General features: G+C 38.4%; 1 protein-coding gene across 2 annotated transcripts in view; it reads right to left on the bottom strand.

Moving 5' to 3' along the window:
* Positions 1 to 4722: 4722 nt before the first annotated feature.
* ZFAND3 (zinc finger AN1-type containing 3) overlaps positions 4723 to 25108 on the bottom strand; it is a 134665-nt gene continuing 114279 nt past the window's right edge. For both annotated transcript variants that reach the window (XM_027735021.2, XM_039389482.1), the window contains exon 7: positions 4723 to 10306. In XM_027735021.2, the coding sequence (XP_027590822.1) occupies positions 10152 to 10306 (155 nt within the window). In that variant the 3' untranslated portion in view covers positions 4723 to 10151. The remainder of the gene's footprint in view (positions 10307 to 25108) is intronic.

Below are 25108 nucleotides of genomic sequence, written 5' to 3'. Positions count from 1 at the left end.
AACAAGACTTGAGGGATGGGGAGAGGGAAGGTTTCATCATGGCCTTCAACAGTCTGAAGTAGCATTGGGACTCCTACTTTTTTTCCTTTCTCTTTCAGTCAAGGCTTTCAGTCAAGCATTTGCCACAGTGCTGATCTGCCACTTGTCCGATGAGAGAAAGTGGGTGGATGTTATTGCAGAGGAGATCTTAAGCCCTTTCTATTGCTGGAAGAGAGGGTCTGCAGAGTACAGGCAGACCATGGCCGAGTGGTGTAGGGGCAGAGCATGGAACTAATACAGGAGATGCCTCACTAGCTCCAGCACTGCACCAACGCTGTACTGCCAGTATTATCTTACACATCACTGCCCTTCTGTCCTGCCTATCTACCACAGATAGTGCAGGAAATGTCACAGTGACTTCACAGTAGCAGGGGGTTGTACCTTTTTCTCTGCAGAGGGACTGGTGCACAGGTCTCGGCCCGGCCTGGGAACTCTGAACTTCTTGATACTGCCTGTGACTTCGGCGTGATGAGGAGCTTGTGTGCCAGTCACGCTGGGGATGATATCTCTCTCACTGGTTTGACACAGTATGGACAAACAGAAATGGAGCTTGATTCTTTTATGTGGGTGGCTGTGGACTGTAACTCAGAGCTGGCTACCACAATCAAATAAATTTGGGATAAGTGAGAGCTTTAGAGCCCAGTATTACTTCTCTCTCTTTGCCAAATTACATGAACTAATTGCTGAACTGCTTGCAGGGGAAGGCTGTCATCTGTGTGAGACTGTCCTGTGAGCATCTTAGGCTGGTTGCAACTTGAAGAATGTGACTGTGTTTCATATTCTCGAGAAGGAAAGATCTTTTTTATTTTTGGGGAGGGGGAGGGGTTGTGTGGTGTTTGACTAAGTCTTAGTTGCTTGGCTTTTCACCAATACAAAGGAAGTTGTTATGCTTCTTGATAAGGCCTATGTGCCAGCAGAGAAGTAAAACAAAAGATGGTTAGAACAGCATCATGTAAACCCATTATCTTGCAAACCTTTGAAGTTCAGCCGCCTTCATGGACTGCAAGAGCTGGCGTGCAAAGCTTGTACTTTTATTTGTCTGGCTCTGCTGGCACAGACAGGGCCCCAGCAGCCACAGATAGCAGACGGAATAATTTGTATGTAACAGAAGCACGGCACAAGGAATGTGTCCCCTGGCTGAAGTGAGAAAGTCACTTCATCACTGAGGTTTTCTTAAATTGAAGACTATTTACCTGGTAGCTCTTGACTAACATCCTGATGAATTCTGTGCAGGAAGAGTTTACACAGGTTCCTTGGAAGAATTTGCTATTTTAGATTTCTCTGTTTTTCTATATTGAGGCAATCAACCCCTTAGCCATATGCTCTAAAATAAAGGATGAAAATTAGACATTCTAAGACTTAAGGCTTTCCTTCTTCTCATATGCTCTGGAGTAGCTGTTATCTAGTAATGGAATTACACAGTATCCACAAACTGTAGTTCACAGTTAAGCTCTCTCAAACAGAAAATTACACCAAGAAATCCATAAACAGTAAGAACAGCAAGGGTCAGACTGTCTTACCATGAAGAATTATATGGTGCAGAAAGCCTATTACCTTTTGTTCTTTCTGCTGTTAATGCCCCAATCTCGACTCCATGGAGCTTTCTGAGAAAACAGAAATGTAATGTTGTATTTGAAATGCATTTCCGTATCAGAATTCTATTTTGGTACATTTTACACAAAACTGTGTAATTTTTATAGTAGATATTTAACTCTGATATGTTTTATCTGCAGACTGCTCTCAAAATGATTGATCCTCCTTGCCTTTACTCTAGAAAGATGCTGAATGTTGGCTGAGGAAAACTGATCTGTGTTGATGTTAAGTGACTGAATCAGGGCTGGTGTGAAATAAAGGCATTAATCTTTTTGCCTTGCTGGATGCATGCAGACTGTATAGGACCTAACATTTTCTTTCAGTTCCTGTGGAATGATTTAAGTTTCCATAGGCTTGTTGAATTTTCTTACCTACCTTTCTGCTACCAGCCAAAGGCTGGTAAAAGAGAGCCACCCCACAATGCATAATTCAATCACAGATCAGCACTGTCTTGTTTAATACTTTTATCTCTTCATAAACAATTTTATTGCTTCACACAACAAACATGGTTAGAAAGAGCAGGTATAATATACAACTTGATTGCCTTCAGGGACTCATGGATAGGTTCTGTGACTCCTGAGATCTTCCAGGGCTTGGGAGAGCGGAGGCACCACCCCAGCTGCTGAGCCCATGGACAACTGGCACGTGCATGCAGCCGAGGCAGCAGAGTTGGCTTTACCTTTATCATCCAGACGGAGATCAGCAAAGGCAAGGAACTGCTTCTGATTCATGTAACAAGTTTGACTTTGGTCTACTTGACCCATGGTTTCTGTGTCAATATAATCTGCCTGTTTCAGTAGCTTTTAACAGTGGAGAATTGTCTTCACAAAGCTTGATGTAAAGAAACTAAACAAACCCACAGTATCAACCACATGCTAATAATCTTAAATCAATCACTGTGATTGATGTTTAGCACTACTTGGCAAATGAGTGATAGCTTAATATTTTATCCACAGAATAACATTATTGGGTTAAGACTGGCTTAATGGAAAGGAACAATTAAAGGCAGAACAAAGAGAGAGTTTTTTATTCTTGGCCTGGATGGGTATTTGATACTTGCAGAGGTGGTATTAAACACTGCCCGCATATCTCCAGTGGCTGCAGTATCAAACTATCCCTAAGGTTCCTCATATTGAGAAAGTCCACAAGACAGTTCAGAGAAAGGGAGAAGGGATTTAAATTGGAAGTAGAACTCAGCCTTAATGTTATTTGCTACAGTGTATTAAGACATCTCTAGGAGTTTCATATACTAAACAGCAGCAGTCATTTAACACTTCAAAATTAACATTTTCATTACAGATGGAAACAGCTACCAGCAATACAAGCCTCAGTACCTTTAGATGTGGTCATCTCTACTGTTGTCTTCACACAGACTCTGCCTCTCAACATGACAATTTGATGTGGAAGTGGGCATTATAGTTAATGAGGGAGATTTTGCAAAAGGGATGATGGAGAAAGCCTATGAAAATCACAGCAAATAGAGAAATCAAGGCCTGTATAGGTACTAGAACAGGCCAACAGGTTAAAGTTTCAAACAGCACATAGGACTTGCTGCCTCAAGCAGAGGCAAAGTATTGCTATTGAGGTAGCAGCTGAAATACAGTCAGCATCACCGAGCTGATCCCACACACACAAACACTTCCCTTCACCCTTCAGAGTTCTGTGCCCCTGGGAGAGCGTGACACACACTACTGAGAAAGATCAGTAACCCAACTGTGTGCAGTCACTCAAACCTCTCAGCTGTTAGGGGGGTGTTTTCAGTGGAATTGCAAATGAACATAATGGTGGTTCCAAGACTAAGTCTCTAGCAGTTAATAATGCTTAAACTACACCTACTATTAAACAGGCAAATTGAGATATGGGGACAAGCTACATCTCCCCAGAAGACAAGCCAGACAAGGACTGATAATATGTATGTGGGTGTGCAGGAAGTGAAAGCTGGTTTTAGTCCAGCAGCATAATTCTGCTACAGCCATTTGATGTCCCAGGGGATCTGTGTGTGTTTATGTGTCCATGTATGGAAAGATCCATTTGGAACTATTATTTTTGAGAAGACCTGAGACCGATCAGTCAAAAAGAGAAAACAAGTGGTATGCAGTGTGACTTGAAAATAGCTGTATAGCTGTAAGCGCTGCTTGTCTGATGAGTATTTCCACCTAGAGAAATATTGGGGGTGGAGGGGGAAGGTGTAACCAAGGGTAAAAAGTCTGCTTGCAGACAGAATAAAGGTTACACCTCTAGCACATGACAGACTATCCAAATGAGCAGGATTCATGCAAAGCTGATATGGGTGGATGAGCTAAAACATTTTTAGGCAGCCATCCTCTTAGCACTCTAGTGTGGACAAGAACAGTTGTGATGGCCACAGCAATTAACTTTAACTTATTGGAGCTCATCATCTTCCTCATGCTGCTGCTAAATGTAGTATGTTAAAAGATGCCTCCAGAAACTGGGGTAGCTAAAGCTTTCAGGAATCTAAACCAAGCGTATATAAACACTGCAGGAGAAGGTGAGGGGGAGAAGACAAATTACTGCTGGAATGAAGAATGAATTTAGCTTAACTCTAGCTCAGACTCTTTTCTCCTTCCTCTAAGAGTCTTGCATTTATTTGCTCCTTTGAAAAGCTGAGAGATGAGACTAAATGTTTCAGGAGCTAACAATGAACCTTTCATTTAGCTTGCTTAATACAGCAGTGCTGATCACGCAGGCCTCTTTCAAGGGATGATACAATGCTGTGCCTTTTTTTTTCTTTCTTTTTTTTAGGATTTTTTAAGGCTAACAGCCCCTGAACAATCTAGGAGGAGAAAATCACCCCAACATTTTCAAGTGTTCCTTCCGAGAACCCTAAAGAAAGCTCCTTCTGGTGTTGCACCTCTGATGTAGAGTATGACTTCAACACTTCACTTTCACAGATGGCAACTTTTTTTTTCTAAAAATCCTCTAGTTTGAATGCGGTTTTCCATCCTCCCTGAGCATGCTAGTAGAGGAAGTGTCTTCTGCAACTCAGAAAAGACTTGAGGGGACTAAGCAGCAAGGAATCAGTGGGTGCCATCTGTCCTTTTGTGTGAAGGGAGAGCCAACAGACAAGAGTAGGTCTCTATAATTTTATTCTCATTACTTACACAGTCACTGCACCGTGCTACAAGTTATTAACTCACAGCATCCTACTGCACGTTAGGCTTTGCACAAACCCAGCAGAAAGGAACATTCTGCTTATGCTTAAACTATTGCCATCAACACTTGCTACTATCTGAAGAACAAAACCCTTTTGTTAGAGGATGCAGTTATCATCATCTTTAAAAACTATATATAATTTCAGTAATCTTTTCCTAATGCTTCAGATGCATGTACTGAATTTGAAATCATTTACAGTTAGTCTTATAAAGTTCTGCTTGTTTTTCTTCTAAAGAAAATAGCAGCATATTGCAAAATAGGAAGGTCCATTAGTAAAATATGTGGTTATTACTAAATAATCCATCAAAAACGTTTTCTAATTATGACGGTCCCATTTAATTTCTTTGCATATAACATGTTGCAGACTGGACTCAGACACAGGTATATTCACAAAGATAAAGCAAAATAGTTTTCTGTATTACCAAGTCAAAAAAGTTGGTGCTGTTTGGCAAGTAATTATCTGCCTCTTTACTGTTTTATGATCTGAGCTGAATGGAAGAGGAAGGTGGATGTGATCCCTAAGCACTTATCACTTGGCACCCTCTGCTTTTATGCCTTCTTTCCTCCTGACTAACTTCAGATTGGAAGATGAGGTGTCCAGAGTTTATGGGAAGGTGTGTTTGAACAATATCACAGAACTGCAGTTCAAAATCCCCATAGCTCAACATCCAGAACAGGTAAATTGTGTCTGCATTATGTTTCAGTTAACTGAAGAAATAGCCTGACACTGCAATAAAATACAAGGAGGTTATCACTTCTATATACCAACATCTATATTTTAATCCACCCAGACTGACAGGCAGGGACTTGTAAGAACAACAAAGTTGATGGGTTTTTTTTTCCTGTGGGGAGTACTGAAAAGCCAAAAAGAGGAACATTCAAGCAGAACTACTTTCAAATGACCAGCTGCACATGCTGACTGCCCCAACAAAAAGGAAAAATGAATGAAGACTAGGAAGAGAGTCCTTCTCACTGATGTCTTTCAGAAGTGGCTCTTCCCACCAGCAGCAAAGTTTGCTGTCCCAAAACAGCTGCTGATAGTGAGAAATAAAGCCCACTATTGCAAAAGTTTACCATGTAAAGCGTACACTGTAAATACTTTTGAACAATTTAATCTTATGCACTCTTTTTGCACCGTGGTCCTTTGTGTAGTAAAGTGTGTACAAACACAGTCTTAACTAAGCATCAGATTATTAACTGGGTCCACTAGAATTGTATCCTTACACAGCAGCTCCTGCCACAACAGTTTTTGAGTTGGACCACAGCTTACTGATGTTTATATTATTTTTGTTCTGTGTGCAGAATTCTAATCAGGTATTTGAGTAATGAAATAAACCATCTGTTGCCAGTAAATACAGTTCATTTTAAATAGTGTGGTCTTAAATGTTTCCATTTGTTTTCTAGGTATGAAAGTTTTCAGGAGAACACAAACTTATTTCCACCATGAATTGGCTACAAGCTCATTGTTACATTAAGGGATTACTTTGATTAGACCTTCTCTTTGCTGTTCCTCTGATGACTGACAATTTCAGTAACTACAATACAACAAAGAGAACGTTAATTCATTTGTCTGGGCACTAAACTGTCTACACATCAATTGTGAGGACAGGTGCTGTCAGATATTCCACTGGCACATTGCTTGGAGTCTATTATAAAATCTGTATTTTTATGACTCCGTTAGTATCAGTTTTCCTCCCCAGTGTGTCTCTGTACTGAAATAATCATTGTAAGATAACAAAAAAGTGCTTTTATCTCCTAGAGATTTATATCCAAGTTGTAGCATAATCACAGAAGGAATTGCTGATGGTAGAATGAACTGACCACCACAGAGAGTACAAAGCTAAATATAAAGAGGACATTGTATTCACTAGGCCAGGGGATTACAATTTAGCCAAAAGAAAAGTCATGCAAAATTCAAGTTTTGAATGTATTTATCACCTTCCATTGAGTAGATAAAAGCAGTTAATATTACTTTTGGACTGTTACAATTGCACCAGGACTCTTTTCAGGGTGTTGCCTGTGCACTACTGAAGAGTAGCTCCTGTTCTCAGGTACCTCATGTTACAGTTACACTGATGCTCATTCAAGACACTGAACTGCTTCAAAACAGAAATGTCTGCAATTAACGACAGGCTCTGGCACAGCAACCTTCACCGGCAATTCTTGTTTATCCTTGAAGCCCTGGCTCGCAGCCAGTTGTAGGTTTGAAACTTGATGAAAAGGCAGAGCTGTTTTATGTAACTTACCTTTACTAGAACACAGCCATCTTGTTCAAGAATCATGAAGAGTTTTATAATTGAAAGTACTCCATGAATTTGAGAAAAATATGCATGTATGTGTCCCATGAATCAGTTTCAATTCCAAATAATTTTCAAAATTGTTTTTAAATAATTATTTCTATATTCTCTCTCCCTCTAATACACTAAATTGTTTTTTAATTAGCCTTGTGTTTCTAGCATCTAAATGATTAGGAAACAATAGTTATTCCTCTATTTATCCATCAGGAATACAGCTATTCTAGGTGAAGTTGTCAAAGTGCATGAAAGAATATTTAAGACATTTTAATGCCAATGATACAGCGTACAATATGCATTCGATGTAGAGAGTATGCACAACTTATTCACTTGACTACTGTATCTAACCTCAAAGTTAAATGGACCACATTGGCTATAGTAGATTTGCTTATAAAACAAACCACTAAAACCCAGCAGGCACACTCTCCTTCCCTTCCAAGCCAGCAGAAAATCCTGTCCACCTTTCCCCAATTGTAAATTCAGCTTGAAGTTACTGACCTAATGTTGGTATTTTCTCCATTTATATTTCTTACATAAATTTACAGTAGAAGTGGTGCAAAATAGCATGACCTGTTGGAATAGGCAGAAAGGAATTCAAACTTTAATCTGATTGGTTTAATTTTTTTTTTAGCATGAGGAAAAAGAATAAAGTTACAAGGTTCTTTTAATATTTTCACAATGTTAAACTAAAACTGAGCTCTAGGCTACATGTGTAAGTAAATCTAGAACACAAAAGGGTTAAATAAGATCTTCTTTTAAGATACAAGAACTTAAGCTTTCTTTACGTTTAACAAACTTCACAGAACAGATACTGCAAAGGAACAACCCCCTCCCCAACTTCTTGCTTAAAGTGAACATTGTCCATAATTCACATAAACTTTTAGTGTTCTCTCAAGAGCCACCTTGAAACCATCTGTGCACTTGTAATGAGATTAAAGAGAATATTAAGGAGGAACAAAATAGCATCTTCAGTATTAATGCAGAAAAGTCTTGTGTATCAATCAGAATGCCCATCGAATGCTAGGACAGGATTTTGTATGAAAAGAAAGTGCGTATCACAGCAGCCGCCAAAATTCATGTTATTTTAACTCCTCAAAGCAAATGTAAATAATATTCTTGGACAATCCCTCTCACCGGGACCATTTCCTGAAAATGCAGCACAATTCAGAAGATTCTGCTGCTGGTTTCATATTCTTGAATAACAACAACAAGAAAAAAAAACAGCTTGCCTTTTGGATAGCTTGCATTTATGATGATGGGACACTTCTGATGGTTAATGCTAATACAGTCAGATGCTGTCTGTCTGGAGAGACACATATATATATATATTTATATTCTTTTTTAATTAGTTGTCTCCTTGTTAAAGTTCCTAACTGGCTACCAAAGTAACAATATAATTTGGCCTACAATGAGTTAATTACCTGTAACAAGTAGAATGGAGGATGACTCATACAAGTTCACTCCCAAAACACAGGGGTTTTTCAAGTGACATGTCACTTCACCCCCTGGATGTTTTAGATCTGCCCAGTATTTGAAGATGAGACAGTCTTTCCATCCCTCAGGTTTTCTTACAAATTTACCCATTTGTTAATGACTTACTAGTAGACTGAGAAGTTAAATTCATTCAGGATTAAGCTGGGCGACATCGGTACAGATCCTTTTTACTTGCAAAAACCCCGTGTGCAGCAGGAGACAGCCCGATTATGAAGTCTGCTTTTTTGTTTCCAAACTGACAAAACTGGTGCAATTCGGCTCAGCTCAATGTGACATACCGTAATACAGAACCATAGGTCTAACCATATCCAGAACATTCTACTCCATGTAATGCTTTTCACATCCACTTGCTATACTTGCTTTGCGGGCAGAGATTTTCTTGAGAGCGTTCAGCTGCATAGAAGGAGGGCTGGTAGAGCCCATTTGATTATCTCATTGACACTCTGGACGTGAGGAACACAAACTCATTCTGGAAAAGGGTGTTTTACAGGTTGTTCCCCAATACTGTTACTGAATTCCGTTTGCTACAAAATGTCCTTTTTTTCCCCAATATATAAGTCTAGCTACAGAAAGTCAGTCTGTAGAATCCAGCCATGGCTACTGTGCTGTGAATTAGCCTTATTTGATCAATTATCAGATACCTGCACTTAGCAAAAGGCAAACAAGAGCCAATCAGGTTTCGGCCGGTGGGAATGGCTGCACTGCTCAAGGTACGTGGAACCTGTTCACACAACGCGTAGAATCTCTGTGGATGCCATGTAAAAAGTATGCACCATTTACTGCTCCGGGATGGAGCTGGCTTTAAAGTGAGATCATAATTTAACAGAGAAGAAAGAAAAAAAAAAAAAGAAAAAAACCCAAAACCCTGATAGGTTCTTTATAGTAAGATACATATAAAAATTTTTCATAAGAATCTCTGTCCCCCTTTCTTTTTGGCTTCCTGGGAAGAACCAGAAAGGTGTTCCTACCCCAACAGAATCCCTGATGCTGGTGACACTGCCTAACTCAAAAGCCACACGCAATGAAGGCACGAGTGACCAGTCAGGTCTTCTGGGCTTAAGCAGCTGCAGTTGCTGCTCTTAGTAGTATTTCACCTCCTCAGGATTCACTAGCAGTGAAGAGGTGAAAGGCTGCACATTAAACAGTTTGTCTGAAAGCCATGTGCATAGCAAACTTTTACACCAGCTTCTATACAACTATATGTTTTAACTCTGCAGCTGGAATGTTTCCAGCATAAGGCTTTTAGAGTGACTCCAGCAATAACAGAAGCCTTTGGATTTTTCTCGCTTTGTTTAAATCCACTAGCCATACTCAAAAATAATATTTCTCCATGTTTTATTTTTATACGGTGGCTAGCAGGCACCTTAGTAACCAGCCAGAAATCAATTTCAACCACCATCAACCCCTAAACTACAGTACCAGGACGGTTGGCTAAAGAAAGGAAACTGATTGGCTGTAGTCTGAAACTTGCCTAGTACAAGGTGTCTGGCTGACTTTGTCCTAAATAAGGCTAACATTAGTGAACTAAGAGAACAGCATTTGGTTGCAGTCTTGCACTCAGGAACATCCTTCGCCAATGCGTTGGCAAGATCTCCCTACTTTCCGATCCAGTTTCACCATTTTCATAATGGCTTCCTCACGCCCACGCCCCATGTGGTCAAACGTGCAGTCATGTTGTTCGGGCAGGCGATGTAACATACAGAACACGTAACCTGCCGTGGAGAGGGAAACAAAAGATACAGTTAGGGACTTGGCTTCAGTGGTGGAATCTTACCTCAGTCAGAAGTGAAGGATCCCCACCCACTAGGGGATTACTCAGTTCTCAAAAATCAATGCCACCTTAAAGTTTTTACTTGTCTTCCTTACAGGGTATTAATAAATATTTGATCATTTACTGCATTTTGCTGATCATTTATCAACACAGTACCAAAGCTCAAGTCATATCAGATTTGTGGGGTTTTTTTGTCATCCTCTCTTCTTACAGAGGAAGCCTCCAAAATCATCTAAGTTAGGTATACACAGATAGTAACAAAGCTAATGCTTTTGGGTTTTGATCATCTTCACTGAAATCATGTCTACTTTTAAGCGGAGTTGGTTGTCATTTCTAAAATTCATGCCTATGGTACTATAGGTTGAACTTCCAAGCAGACATTTAAGTCAGAACTGTTAAATTTAGGCACCTTTCTTCCTCCTCACTGCCAACATTGGCAGCGACTGCAGGAGAGTTCACTGCTCCTTCACTGTTCCAGTTTTCAGAAGCTTCTCTTCGTGAACCATTCTGACACTAACCACAGGGGGGAACAGGCATTTGACACAGGGCCATGTCATGCCACATCATCTTGCTCTGTAGCTGAAAAGATGTAGGTTATTTTCTCTTTGTCTAAAGCTAGTCAATGTTATCCAGCTTTCCAGGGAGCATGTGACTTAGAAACATGTCAATACTTTTTCCTGCAGGTGAGGAGGGCATCTTCCAGAGCTACCACTTTCTAGCCTACAAAGGAAATCAGCTTTTTTCTTTTTTGTCCGTAACACTTTGTAACAGTAAAGAAATTGCCTCAAATTTCCTACTTCCAAAAGTAATATTAACTAGCAATAAGTAGTATTAAGATGATATAAGAGGGAAAAGAGTCACACAGTTAGAGGGCTCATGCAGCCCACTGCAAACAAAACAAAGTATGGTATTGCCTCTATGCTGTGATATTTTTACTGTCTGATGGTACAAAGGGCAACACACTGCCTCTTACTTGAGTGCTTTACATTACTGCTGCTCCTCGAATGCTCAAAAGATACCAAACCCACAAAACTATGGTACTGGAGAGATGGAAAAGGATAAAAATGAGTGAGTGAATAATTGTTTGTGCATATATACACAGATATATATATATATATAAAAAATACATGCATGAAGTATTTCAAGTTCCTGGACTATAAAACGTCAACTGCAGGAGAGAACGACAGGCTACCTTTATATTAGGGTGATTGTTAAAAAAACAGAGAGGGAAAAAAGTATCACATATGGAATTATTAAAAAAAAAAAAAGAACAAGAAAACCGGATTTATCGTTGCTCTTTGTTTCAGTAGCATCAGGCTGTGAAAAGACATGACTATTATCTGTGGCTGGCTTTGAAACTCAGTTCCAGGAACAAAGCAAGAAAGGCAAGTTTTCTGTATTGGTATATACAATTCAGAAATACGGATGGAAGCATGCAGATTGAATTGATATGTATCTTGCCCCTTGGGATCATTGCCTCCCATCTCAGTCTGGGTCATACCACACTCAAATGTGACAAATACCTTTCCTGAGGTGCCAAAAATTCAAAGTCTGATTGTTAAAATGAAAAAATCCTTGGACTGTAGGTTCAGTACTGAACAGCCATTTCACCCAATTCTTTCTCACATGGTCTGAAGGCTTCCCTTACTTCTTGAAATAAAATTTCAAATTGCTGAATCAATGTCCACTGCAGGTCCAAGAATACATAAACACCTAACTAGATGAGCTCGAAAATGAAGTTCATCAGCTTATCTGCAATGAATGTGCAAGAAGTAGATGCACAAAACCCTGCAGATATGGACTGGGCAGGAGGCATCTCAGTCCTTTATATGTAAAAACTGTTTTTTAAATCCTGATGGTTTTACAGATCCTTTCCAAACATATGTAGAAATGCCATATAACACTATCTAAAAGAGACCTTGAAAATTTATACAATCTTCTACATTGCTTCAGTAAGACCCTTTTGACAGTTCTATAAATCTAGTAAAAAGGTACATATACAACATGATTTATCACTTTTGAAAATGACCTTTCAATTGCCCATCTTCTCACCTTCTACAAAGCCTCCTGTCTCTTGCAGACCAGCAGAGCTTCATGATGTTTCTTTCTACACTGCCACCCCCAATACAATCTATTCTGTCCTCTGATGTATGTTTATTTCTTTTTTGAACACCTTTTAGTTCTTTTTAGAGCATGTTTTCACATAGGAAAATCTGTAGTGTGTACTACATTTATTCCATGTGATACATTATTTATTTTTTTTCTCTTAGTCAAGTATTTTTTTATGCAGAATTTCCATAACTGTCCACAAAAAAATGACAGGTGATTTTCATTTTCCCAGAGTATGGGAACAGCATTTCTAATTTCAGCAACTAAATAATCTAAACCTGTTATTAATATCTACATATTTAAATATGTACTGCTAATTAGAACAGACAGTACCTAGTGAAAGAATACCCAAGCACATTTTGAATGTTACTAAAATAGTTTTGCATATATTGGCTGATCTTAAGGAAGGGGGTTTATTCTTTTTGAATTAGCAATGCCGATCTTCTGGAAGCTCCATTTCCAAAAAGAGAATTCAGATCTTTAGTCTCATTGCTTCAAATGCCTAGGTCACTTCAAGGATTGGAACTTGTATTTTTGTATGTTTTATTTGAAATTTAAAGGACTTTTAAACACTGTTATATAGTAGCTAATTGAGTGACAGTAGTTCTGGATGTTTTTTCATTAGTTCAGAGTGGATATATTCAATTAAGTTATTACTGCTATATTTACTCCTTACTTCTTCATTGCTTTGGAAATCAGAAAGGACATTCTGTGGTCTGTGTGTGCACAAATGCCTGATGTCACATCAATGCCATCAGTTTTTACAACAGTTCCATTATTAACTTGTGTATTCTGGGGCAGAAGACCAATATATGTACTTGTATTTTGATCCTTAAAGCCAATCCACATTTAGAAGCGAAACCTTTTCTCCTGAGAACTCTGCTTTTACAGTTATAAAGTAAGTCAGATAAATGAACTCTCGCAGTGCATTTGCTGTTAAGTTCATTATGGGACGGTATCAAATACAGGTTGTCTCCTCTACAGGAATTTACTGAGAAATGCTTCTTTTAGCACACTATAACTAAAACACAAAATAAATAATGTTCTGCTAGGGGAAAGAGCACTGGAAAAGGGAATCCATCTGCCAACTAAAGTTCGTTTACCCAAGTCATCAACCAAAACCATGCCAGACTTCCACTCCAAGCATAGAAGAGTTCAATCTAGTAAATGTAATAATACATCTCACTGCACTGCAATTGTTGTTTTCTGATATTAGAAGTAAACTATGAATCACCTACTCCTCAGGTCTCCAAGGTAAACATCTTGGAAAAACATTATGTAGTGCCTCAAACATCTGAGCTCCTCTGAGCACCCCAGAAACTACTTCACAATACATCATCAAAAAATTCACTTCCATTTCATCATCAGAGCACAAATGGCTGAAGCCATAAAGCAATGCACTGTCTCTGCCTTACGGAGGAGTCATTCAAAGGAAGCTCAAGATTGCATACAAGAAGCTGTGAAGTTGCTTTCAGCATTCCTGAGGAACCTCCTGGGAAAGGGCAGTTGGAAAGGACATAAAACAATACAGTCTCCCATATTCAAGACCAGAGAATATCACAGACCTACAGTTTCCTGTGCATGGGTGATGATGAAAAATGATGGCATATTCTTCATTGCTACATTCAAGAACACTAGTTAGATGGGAGGATGGAATGACAATAAGCAAATGTTTCAACTCAAACCTACACTTAATTGTTAAGTTTTTGTTTTCAAATTCTAAAATCAGTAAGCAACTTAAATACCAATAAAATGATAAGTGAATATTCAGAAAAAAATTAACTAAATAGCATATCAATCCACAGCACAAAAGTCAGATTGTAGTTTTTGTGGGCCCTTGATTTTATTTGAATTTCTTTCTTTTTGTTAACTCAACAGAAAGTAGTCAGACTTTTTGGAATGTGGCACAAACGCCTAGCAATTGGATTACTGTAAGCTACCAGTGGAGAAGCACAGCACACTGGTGGGACTACTCTAGTGGATGTCCTTGGCCAGGCATGGAGGTTCCAGACTTTGCTAATGTACTGCTGGAGAACTTCCCACGGTTACATAAAAGATCATCATCATGGCTAGGCTTCGCGAACGAAGATTTAGGAAGGCACTATCCACGTTTGTTACAGGAACATGAAAGATATAATAAATATAATGATCCCTATTATGTGAATAGCATTGTGACAGAAAGGAAACACCTTTTTCTCCCACCCAGAGATTCTGGTCCTGATCTCATTGATAAGACATTCAGAAAGCCGCTAAAAGAAGACAGATTGGTTTGAGTGCATGGTTTGAAAAGTGGTGAAAGTGCCAAACAAACTTATTAAAGATTTACACAGCTTACACATTTACAAAGTGACTATAAAGCATTTAAAAGCATCTCTGTTGGAAACATCTTGATATACATTACCTAAAAAGTCGCTGTCTGCTGCCACAATTACTCTGATATTCAGTATATTCATACTTTTGTTTTTGAAGTATAGGGAGCATATTTGGACTCTGCCACACAGCGCATGTGTCACATGGATAATTCGGCAGCTCCATCTACCAAAGAAAACTGAACCTCACGTATGTAGAGGTACATTTTTGTGCTTCCGAAAACTAAGCCATTCAAGTATCACTGCTGACAGGAAAAGACAAAGCCCTTCATTGCCAAGTACCATCAATCATCTTAATTATTCACACTAGACACTTATGTTTTCATTGCATACACTAACTGCTCTGAAGGTTTAGTTTTCTATACTACAGTGACTCCTCTTGATTCCCTCAAAGAAATTCCCACTAGTAGGTAAAAGAAACTGTAGTCAATATTACCATAAAAATCAGAGATTCTGGTACTTCAAAATCATCTTACCTGCCCACTAGTATTGGTATTTATCATTTCCATTCCCAAGGCAAAAGTCAGAAGTTCAAAACTGTCAAAATTTGCAGCTTACACCATTTTCAAATTTTATTTAATAAACAACCTGTTAGCATAGGGCCCTATACAAACCCTATTTTAAAGTAGTCTTAATAATGACACAGATATAATCCTGTGCAGAATTCTGTGCTGTGTCCTTTGACTTCTTTACATTCTTCACAAGATATTTTACTTCTCTTGCAAATTTGAAATTCTAATCAACAGATGTTCAAACAGAACTGAAAAACATCTTGTAACTTAAAGAGTTGAAGATGCTGTAAAAATTCTCTACCAAAGATACATTATCTAACAAGGTATGTCTGAATCTATAAGCAGATTTCTTTGTGCAAGAACAAATTTGAACATCTCTTTCAAAGATGAACATATCTACAAGGTATCACACAGCACAGCCACACCAGGCAGATTAGCCAGCAGAGGAGATTAGCTCATGCCACCATATATGCTGCTGCAGCACCGTTGAGAATAACTGGACATCATTCTCTGAAAGTGTCTAGTAATCCCCAAAACAACATTTATGCATCTCCCCCATCCCTTCAATGGGAAAAAAGAATTTAATATGTTGCAAATTATACTAACAATAAAGCTATTTTTAAAAAGTGTGGGAGGGAAATATTCTTTTTTTAAAGACATGAAAGAGGTAAGAAATAAATGGAAGAGTAGAACAAATAACTACCAAGATACAAAGCAAGATCCTACAGGCTTGCACATAGAGTAACTCAGAAAACACTTGCTCTCTGGTTTTCAGTATAATCCAGCTTGCTCCCCTAGTGTTCTGCAGATTGTGCAAAAAGAACATGCAGTAATGGAAGGATGTGAAAGAGCACTATCAACCAGACTAGCAAAACGTCCAGTGCAGCTTACATGCACTGCTGTTTTGCAATATAAATATATTCTAGCTTGCTGATATCTTGTATAATTCTCCTTCTAGCATATGCTCTAATTACCTCTTCTCTCTCTTCTATGAGGAATGCTCTGCACTGGAATTGTCAGCTTTCATTTCACACCTCAAGGAAGTTTCAGTTTTACTGACATTTTCTATAAAACCAAACCAAACCCCGCTAAGCTAAACAACAAACTTTTAGAAATAAGTGAGCTAAACTCTTTCCCTTTCCCAGTTTTGCAAGTTGTCATGGACTTTGATTAAGTGCTAAAGGAGTTCAGAATAACTTGTTTGGGAATCTTGGTTGTCCTTCATTTCCAAGGGGAGTAAGCCACATTATGGTGAAGCTTTTTAACCAGATAGATGTATTTATTAGAACTCCACAAAACATAGCTTCAGGCAGTCCTTTCTATCATTTCCAGTCCAAGATGATTAGGTGGGGAATATTAACCTCTACGTGCTCAAAGTGAGAAGTCTCTACATATCAATGCATATTATCTTAAACATTGCTCTCAAGGCAGTTCAGTTCCACATTCCTTCACAAAGAGCACAGCTGCAAAAGATTCACAAACCATACAGCAGAGAGAACAGTACTTCTCCTATTAACTTATTTTTCTAACCATTTGCTATGATCACTGCAACTTACCTTTCAACATTTTCTTCTTTATATAGATCGTTGCTACTCCTGACTACCAAACTGATCAATAACTGAATCAGAGAGGAAAAGGAAAGAGGTGGCATAAGACACTTTACAATGTTTTGTTTACTCTGCCAATCTGTCCCCGGAACTGGATGTGAAACTTGGGACTTCCATCCTGCTCTTCAGTCAGCGATAATCTCAGGTTTCATGGTGGAAGCACGCAGCTCTGTGGTCTCTCTGATGCTACGTAAAATTTTATATCTGAGACTCAGGGTGCTCATGAGATGCTACAGATTCATTTTGTATTTCTACTACTGGGTTTATGCTTGGGAGTAAAGAGGGGAACGAACATTTTTTTTCCCCTTCTTCCTCTATTTTTTTGTCTGCCACAAAGAGGGTAAAGCAATACATATGCATTTACATTAGAAATAAAAAAAAGCTATTTGTGAAAAGAACTGCCCAAGAAATGAATGGAAGAAATTGTATACAAAAGAGAGAGGACATAATCTTAATACTGTTACAGCCACTGGACAGGTATGGTTAAAGATTCTGCAAAAATTCCTTAGACTGCAAGGAAAAGACTGTATTTCCAAGTTTAGTCATGTATAAACTGTGTTTCAAAGTGTCTTCTGTCTATTTTCTTTAAGATCATAAGCCTGGGAAGCTGCTTTAGGGAGCACACAAGAGATGCAGTTTTGCACTGTGGAGTCTCTGCAAACGAACTACGTTTTATCCCAATTTGTGCTAATTTCAAATATACTTTCCTATTTATCTTACTACTTGCACAGAAAGCTGTCAAATTATTTTTTCTTACATTAAATGTGACATAAATTTTGAACAGAGAATTTATATCACTTGAAGACAGACCACATGCTGTTTTTTGGGGGGTTGTTTTTGAATCAACAATTCCTAAGGAGGTTCTACATAAGACACTACTCTATTCCTTAACTTTGGAACTAAGAACAAGAACTCAACAGAAAGTTTCCTCCTGTTTCTTTAAAGACAGTGTATTTAGAATGGGAAAAATTAAGATATGGCACTCTTCTAGACTCAAGTACTACTTTTGTTCTAGGAGATACTAACTCCACAGCTCTCCACATTAGAGAGCTTGTTCAGGAATAGAACTGAGGTTTTCAGATTATTTCTGAATTTCAAAGAATCTTCAAAGAATCAAAGTCATTTTGCTGTGGGTCAGGTCTGACTGAATACTGCAGGTCTCAGTCAGGATTGTATCTCTGTTATGTCATGTACTAGAAAAAAAATGATGGTTAAAACTTTTGATTTGGACCAAATATTTTTCTTGCTGTACAGAACTCATGTACACATAAGTAAATACTTCTAAATCACAACTTCTTCACCCCATTACAGACTTGTGAGTTAAGGTCAATATCTACTGGGGACAGACTTAACAGAGCAATTTAGGTTGATTACTCCTACAGATACACCATGCAATCCATACTCACTTCTGAACTGCTTAAACCTCAGCGGTCACTGACCTACACATTTGATCTGTAGGCTCCCCTTCCCATCTTTATACACTGTCCTCAATTTCTCGTCTGAGTTGCAATCCACAGCAGCTGGGCACAAGCAGTACTTGTTACACCACAAGCCGACTCACCAGCTAAGAACAAAAGCTGGGTTACTGCTCTTGTGAAACGTCTATAGAACTGAGCTCTGATCCCGGTTCATCTATGGTAACAGATGCAACTTCCCAGAAATTAGCATTTTAATTTGTCATGTAATCTGTCAATATAACTGAAAGACACATTTTTCACCAAAAGGCTTGTGCAATTTTTCAAGCATAAAGACAGAAAAAACCAGACAAAACAACCAAAACCAATTAGTGTTTAATTTAACAAAAGAATTTTTAAAGAAATTGCTCCCAAGAACTTACAGCATCAACAGAGATGCCAGACAGTGAACACCAATGACTGACTAACTTGAGGGAGATGAAAAGCTAGGGTCAAAATGAAAAGTTGACACTTGAGGTAGGTGAAAAGAGTTTCCTTTTTTGAGTAACTGTGTGATCTTGCAATCATGTATTAAAGTGGAATTAGTATCACTGTTTCATTTGCAAAAGGAACACTCATTGCGACATTTCAGGACCAGGAACACACAAATAATACTACACCTCCTATATCATTCCTAGTTTCACAAGGTTATATCCTGCGGGATGTGGAAGAATGAATCCAAAGAACAGAATATACAGTAAAAAAGCAGAATTATGCCAAAAAGGCCTCCTAGTGTACAGGACTAGGCAGATAATAAAGTAGAGGTAAAACATGTTAATAGGTAACACCATAGTAAATGCCAGTAGTACTGTAAAATTAGATTTTCCATAGGCTATACCAGCACATAAACATTTTTTCCTGCACAGCTTATTTAGATTTGAGAAGTGTGAAATCTTAAACAATGTGTCCTGAGAAAGGGAGGGTGGATGACTGAGTCACCACAGCATCAGTGCAGGGACTGATGTCCTGTGTTCAACACTTTCAAAAGAGCTACATGAGCATTAATACTTCTAGAATTCTCTACACCAAGCCCACCTGAGCTAATGCACCTCTCCCAGAAGCTGAGGATTTAATTAAAAGCTGAAGTGTACCCAGTAACTTAATTAAAATAGCAAGCAATACTGAGTGATTCAATAATGTATGTGTATAATCCTGTTTAGCCCAATGAAAATGCAAGACTTCTAATAAAGAACTGGAATGAATAATGAAAGGGTCTATACAACATACAGTACTTGTACGTTGTATTAATTCTAACAGCTCTCCTGGATCCTGCATGTATTTTGACTTCATCACATGCTGAATATGATTCCAGGTTTGACCTTCAGTATATTTCCTGAGCTGTACTATTTATGCCTTGGGTTTCAGTAGCTTTCTAGAGGTTGCACCATATTGATCTCCAGTCTGACAACAGCTAGGCTTGCTGGCCAAATCACTGGAGAGAAGCAGCCCTGTTTCTTTTAAACCTAAATAACAGGTATTTTATGTCTTCATTCCCTATTTACACCTTATGTGAGGGGTCGCTTAGATTACACGTTCTGCTCCACATGAGTCTTCTATTCCTGTAGCCTCTTGCAATCTATGTCAAGAGTTAATTCTTGTTCTAACCACAGGAAAATAGAGCTCCATTCAGAAGCCCTATTTATACCATAAAGAAAAATAAATGCTTAGAGCAATGTACACTTCCATTCTTCCTTTTTTTTTTTTTTGGTGTGGACTTAATATAACATTCCTTGCTCCTGCTTGTGCAGAATATGGCAGGACCCTCCAGTTGTGCACTACCTGTGCATATACTTGCAAAACTTTCAGCCACTCAGGAATGTTTGACAGCTGTGAACACCTCTCTGAGTAACCATTTTCATTTCAATACATATCAGATACAGTTAAATAAACATATTACTTAAAAAATCTTACTGAATACTCCTCAGTGAATATCCATAAATACAGTTTTTCAGCTCTTGAAACTTTCCTCCGAAGACAGACATATTTAATATTAAAAGGCCCTGACACAGACTAGTATTATTCTTTTTACTTTTGTGAAAACAGATGCACACGAATCTTTATGTCATTTCCTTAGAGTGACCATCCAATTTCCTTAGAACATCCACAGCAAGCTAGTAGCGAACCAAGTAGTCTCAGGTCTCAATACCCACCTTCTTATACCTGAATTATGTAATTTAGGACCACATGTGGCATTTTCCTTTAGCTAATATGCATTTATTTTGTAGGGGAAAAATACTCTTAATTCTTGGAAAGAACCCTGACTTTTTAAGCAAATTCTGACAATTCCTTTAAACATCCTTTTTCTTCTCCCAGTTCTTATGCAGCAATTGTTATGTTCTTTCCCCACTTCTTCCTGTGAACAATTTAGACTTTTCACCAACAAAATTCACTGGGCATCATTCCTCCCTACCTAAGCCTTACCTTCATGGTCAGTTGAACTAGCCAGTAATGTTCCTTCAGGATTTGTCAGATTATTATGGCATATTTTTAGGCCTTCTCTGTCTACCTCAAATATCAAGCACATTAGTAAAATCAGTACTTTGGTGCATAGCTATTTGTTAACATATAGACAAAAACCTTTGATTTGCTTTGAGGGGGACGTATCTTTCCTTTTGAGACCAGACTGCTGCAGCCTCTGGCTGACCAGCAGAAGCTTTCTGTGTGCACAGTCCTGGTGAAGCTGTAAGAAATGCCTATGAGACTCTGGATAAATAAGAACACTGTAAAGAAAGAACTTTGATTAGAAAAGGTAGAGTACTTTAACCTACAAAAATGTTTCCTTTAACATCTGGCAGATAGATGTCTATTATCTTCATTTTTCTGATGAGAGAAACCAACTCAAAGACTGAGCAAATGACTTCTCTAAAGGTGCTGAAAGAGATGAAATTAGAAATAAGGTAGTCCCAGAAAGATTTTTATGTTCAGGTTCACCAGGCCATGTGTCACTTGTGCATACAAGGCAATTTAAAACTGTATCATCTTTTACTGTAAGCATACAGTTTCTTCTGTAACCACAGTACAGGTGGGTAGGAAAGAAGAGACATAATGTGGTACAGCAACAAAATGCTTATTTTTTACCTCACACTGCAGTTTCCATGTAAAACCCCCCTGAAGGTTATATACTGAAGGACATATCACATCAGTAGTGTCAAAATAAAACTGCTTTTTGTTTTGTTTTTAAAAGAAACATGCTAATTTGTTTATTGAAGGAGAATCTGGGGACTTAAGAGACCAACTGACCCATTTAAATCACTGATTGGGACCACAGGAAGGTAATAGGCTCGGTATACGTTACTAAATCAACACTGCCAAACCTTAGGAAGCAAGAAAGCGAAAGAAATAAAAATGAGCACATGTTGTAAGAAACCCACGTTAATTGAACAAGCTAGGGGAATATACTGGAGCATCTTCAAAAGATATTTCATGATTCCTAATTATAAGCAGAGCATGAACTCCATTTACACTTTTAAAATTGTGGACAGCTTTTCTAAAACGTGGACGCTAAAGCACTTTTCTGGGTCCTACCCTTGGAACTCATGATGCACCAATCAGTCAGCTACTTTTAACTGTAAAATTTCCAGTATTTTCAGAATACGTATTACTCAGAATGACCAACGTTAACAGTTCCAATTCCCTATTACTTTAAATTAGAGTTTTGGAATAACATCTTCTTAAAATAAAGCAAAACAACCTTTGGAGTTCAAATTCAAACTTCAATGGATTTTCGGTTGTGGTGGGTTTTTTTTAATACTTGAAGCAACATAAGCTAAGATGCTAGCCATTACTGATATGGCTGAAGCAAAAGTACTATTCTGGGAGCAAGTCTCTTAGAATACACAACAGAGGAGCTGAATATGGTACATCTTCAAGGCTAACAGTAAGACTGGCCAGAATTGTAGTACATAACCACTTACTAATAAGATTTGTTTTTCTTTCAATATTTCTTACTGAACTGGTTGACTCATAATCTCCAGAAGCAGTGTGTGTATTTCATTTTAATCAATGGAAGCACATCTGTTACACCAATACATAATCGCGCCCTGAAGCCATTTTGGTTTATTCCAGATAAACCTTATCCATCTAGAAAGTGAATTTACCAGCACCATTACAAATTCTCCTCGACAGAAACAGACTCCATGGAAATGGAACCATGATTTAATATTTTACCAAGTTTTAAGAGAAACATTAGTCCAACATATGTTGGATGACTTTGTACAAAGATGTAGTGGTTTATCTACTGAAATTTGTTTCTTTCTTCCTGTCTTTCTGAAGATTATTCTAAATTAACTGAGTAAATTAAATCATTCCAAAATTATTTTGGCACTATCCAAACAAGTGCCTCATCTCCTGTGTTTACGAACCAGCAGCTCTATTATACAATTTAAGAATCTGCAGCTGTTTTGCTTCCACTTTTTTGATAACTGAATCACAGTGAGCCTCGCTGTCAGTTATCTGTAAAACAGGTACAGTCCCTGCTGTGTGGAACCATTTTGTTTCTGCTGGCTAACAGAAATGTTCAGTGCTTGACAGGAGTCTGCTCTTTTCTGCCTCTTACCCTCTGGTTAGCAGAAGATCAAAACAGAAGTAAACCAACAATAGTACCAAGAAAAGAATTTCAACAGGTTATTCAAATTTATACAGAAATAAACTAAAAACAAGGAGGTGGAAAAATAAGCATAGTAACTAGGAAGGAAATTTATGCCCTTATTAAGGAGCAGTCTATGGTGGGCCTCAACACTCTCAATTCCATGTGTTCAGCAGCACGAGGCAGCACTCCGGCTAACAGGTTAACTTAGACTCTTGTTTCCTGGCTCAAAGTTTTACTGCTGTGGAGGCCACTTGTGAGCAAGCATCCCTTCAAATCAAGAAACAGACAAACATCAGTACTTGCCAACATCAAATTAAAATTGCAAAACACCACATTTTGCCTTCACCCATGCCTGAGGTTAGTACTCACTGCAGAGTCCCCCTCAAGAGCAGCAGCGAATACACAACTGTTAAGTCAATCTGCATTCTGGGAAATTGTAACTTGTTACAGCACAACCTAGGCCAGGAAAACTCCAAGAAAATCTTTCCTCTCCACACAGGCAAGAAATATGGCTAACAACTGTTTGATCAGAATGAACCACAACTGAGTAATTATTTTTTAAATGTGATCAAACTGGAAGGTTTCAACATCTTCCCATTCTATTAAGCATCTACTCTGGCCAAAGAACACAAACCCCCCCAAGATTCCTATCTCAGAAGCACACAAACTAAAGGGCAACCTCCCTCAATGGCACTCTACTGGAAGCTAAAGCTAGGCTAACTTTCCAGGCCCATTTTTCTCACCAGCCCACTGACTGCCAAGAAGTTCTGGACAGGTGGAACCTGAAGTACAGAGGTGCCTATTAGGATGTGGCCTACAAACAGTAAACAATTCTGCTGCAGAGCTGGCACACTATACTAATTTTTCTTTGATTGCTGACTAGAAGTGGATCTAACATGACAGATGTGAAATTCCTTTACTGATCATCTAGAATATCTTTGTATCTCCCATGCAATTCTAACAGAAAGACCACTGCAGACTTCTGTGTGTTGGCTTTACACAGCAAGTGGTACCAGAACCACTTTTTGCTGTAAAATACTAAGACTCTGCCATAAAATTAAGCTATCCTTTCTGTGCAAATAATTTCTCTGGATTAGAAGTTTACAGGCTCAGTGTCTTTTAAAACTGTACACAACTTTATTTAATAGCAATGTACATCTGGTCAAGTAATTAAGAACAGGTCTAGCAATTTGCAAATTACCAACCTGCCTTTTTCCAAAATACATTTCCAGAACTCTGTGTCATATAGCTACTTTCACTCACAAATTCCCTGCCCCTAGTTTTGAAGCAAGTCTGTGGTAACCACCCCGGTTATCACCCCACTGAGACAACAAGGTAATTTTCAGATCAAGGATCACAGGCAATTGATTTTGGACTGCTTACAGAAATACTGTAACGGAGTGTGTAACTTGAAAAACAAAATTGCTGCAATTCTCTGATGATAAAACTGCCTCCTACATCTAATATTAAATAAACACCTTATTTAAATACAATCATTATCCATTGTAACACACTAAACTATTGAAAGGTCCATCCACCCCAAACTAGAGAACATTGCTGTCTGGAGAACATGCCTACTGTACTGTCACCTAGAAATGTTTCACGGGAAGCTGATTTTGTGCTAGTAATGTTGATATAAAGGTTATCCAGTCAGAGGCACAAAATGAGAATTAATTTAAAAATTTCTCTTTCTCACTGAAGCTTGCAAAGTGCATCAGCAATTAACAATTCCTATCACTTCTCCCAGTTTGCTGTGTGAAAAGGCTCAGAACTCGTCTTACAAATTGCTCTTTTGAAGATCAAAGGGAAGCTGAATTTGTCTGTGTGTGCTTTGGATGAGTTTGTAATTTAATGGAACTTTCAGAAGAGGCTTGGCAGCACACTCATTTGACAGCCCCAGGGTACAGGATTCAGGGGAACTCTGTGACTCTTCCCTTCTGAGTTCCTTCCTTAGCTTTAATTGGCACCTCATTAGAAATTAATGAAAATGACATCCTCTGTTCTTCCTGCTCCAGGCATAGTATGCTACAAAAAGGCCCATCACAATTCATAACACATTCAATTTATATAGCAATGGCTCTTAAGCATTATTTATGAGATGTGA

Source organism: Pipra filicauda, unplaced genomic scaffold, assembly GCF_003945595.2.
Source record: "Pipra filicauda isolate LSUMZ 115617 unplaced genomic scaffold, ASM394559v2 scaffold72_size3293161_pilon, whole genome shotgun sequence".
Classification (NCBI taxonomy): Eukaryota; Metazoa; Chordata; class Aves; order Passeriformes; family Pipridae; genus Pipra; species Pipra filicauda.
Note: the sequence above shows the minus strand (reverse complement) of the source record. Positions and strands in the feature narration are given on the sequence as shown.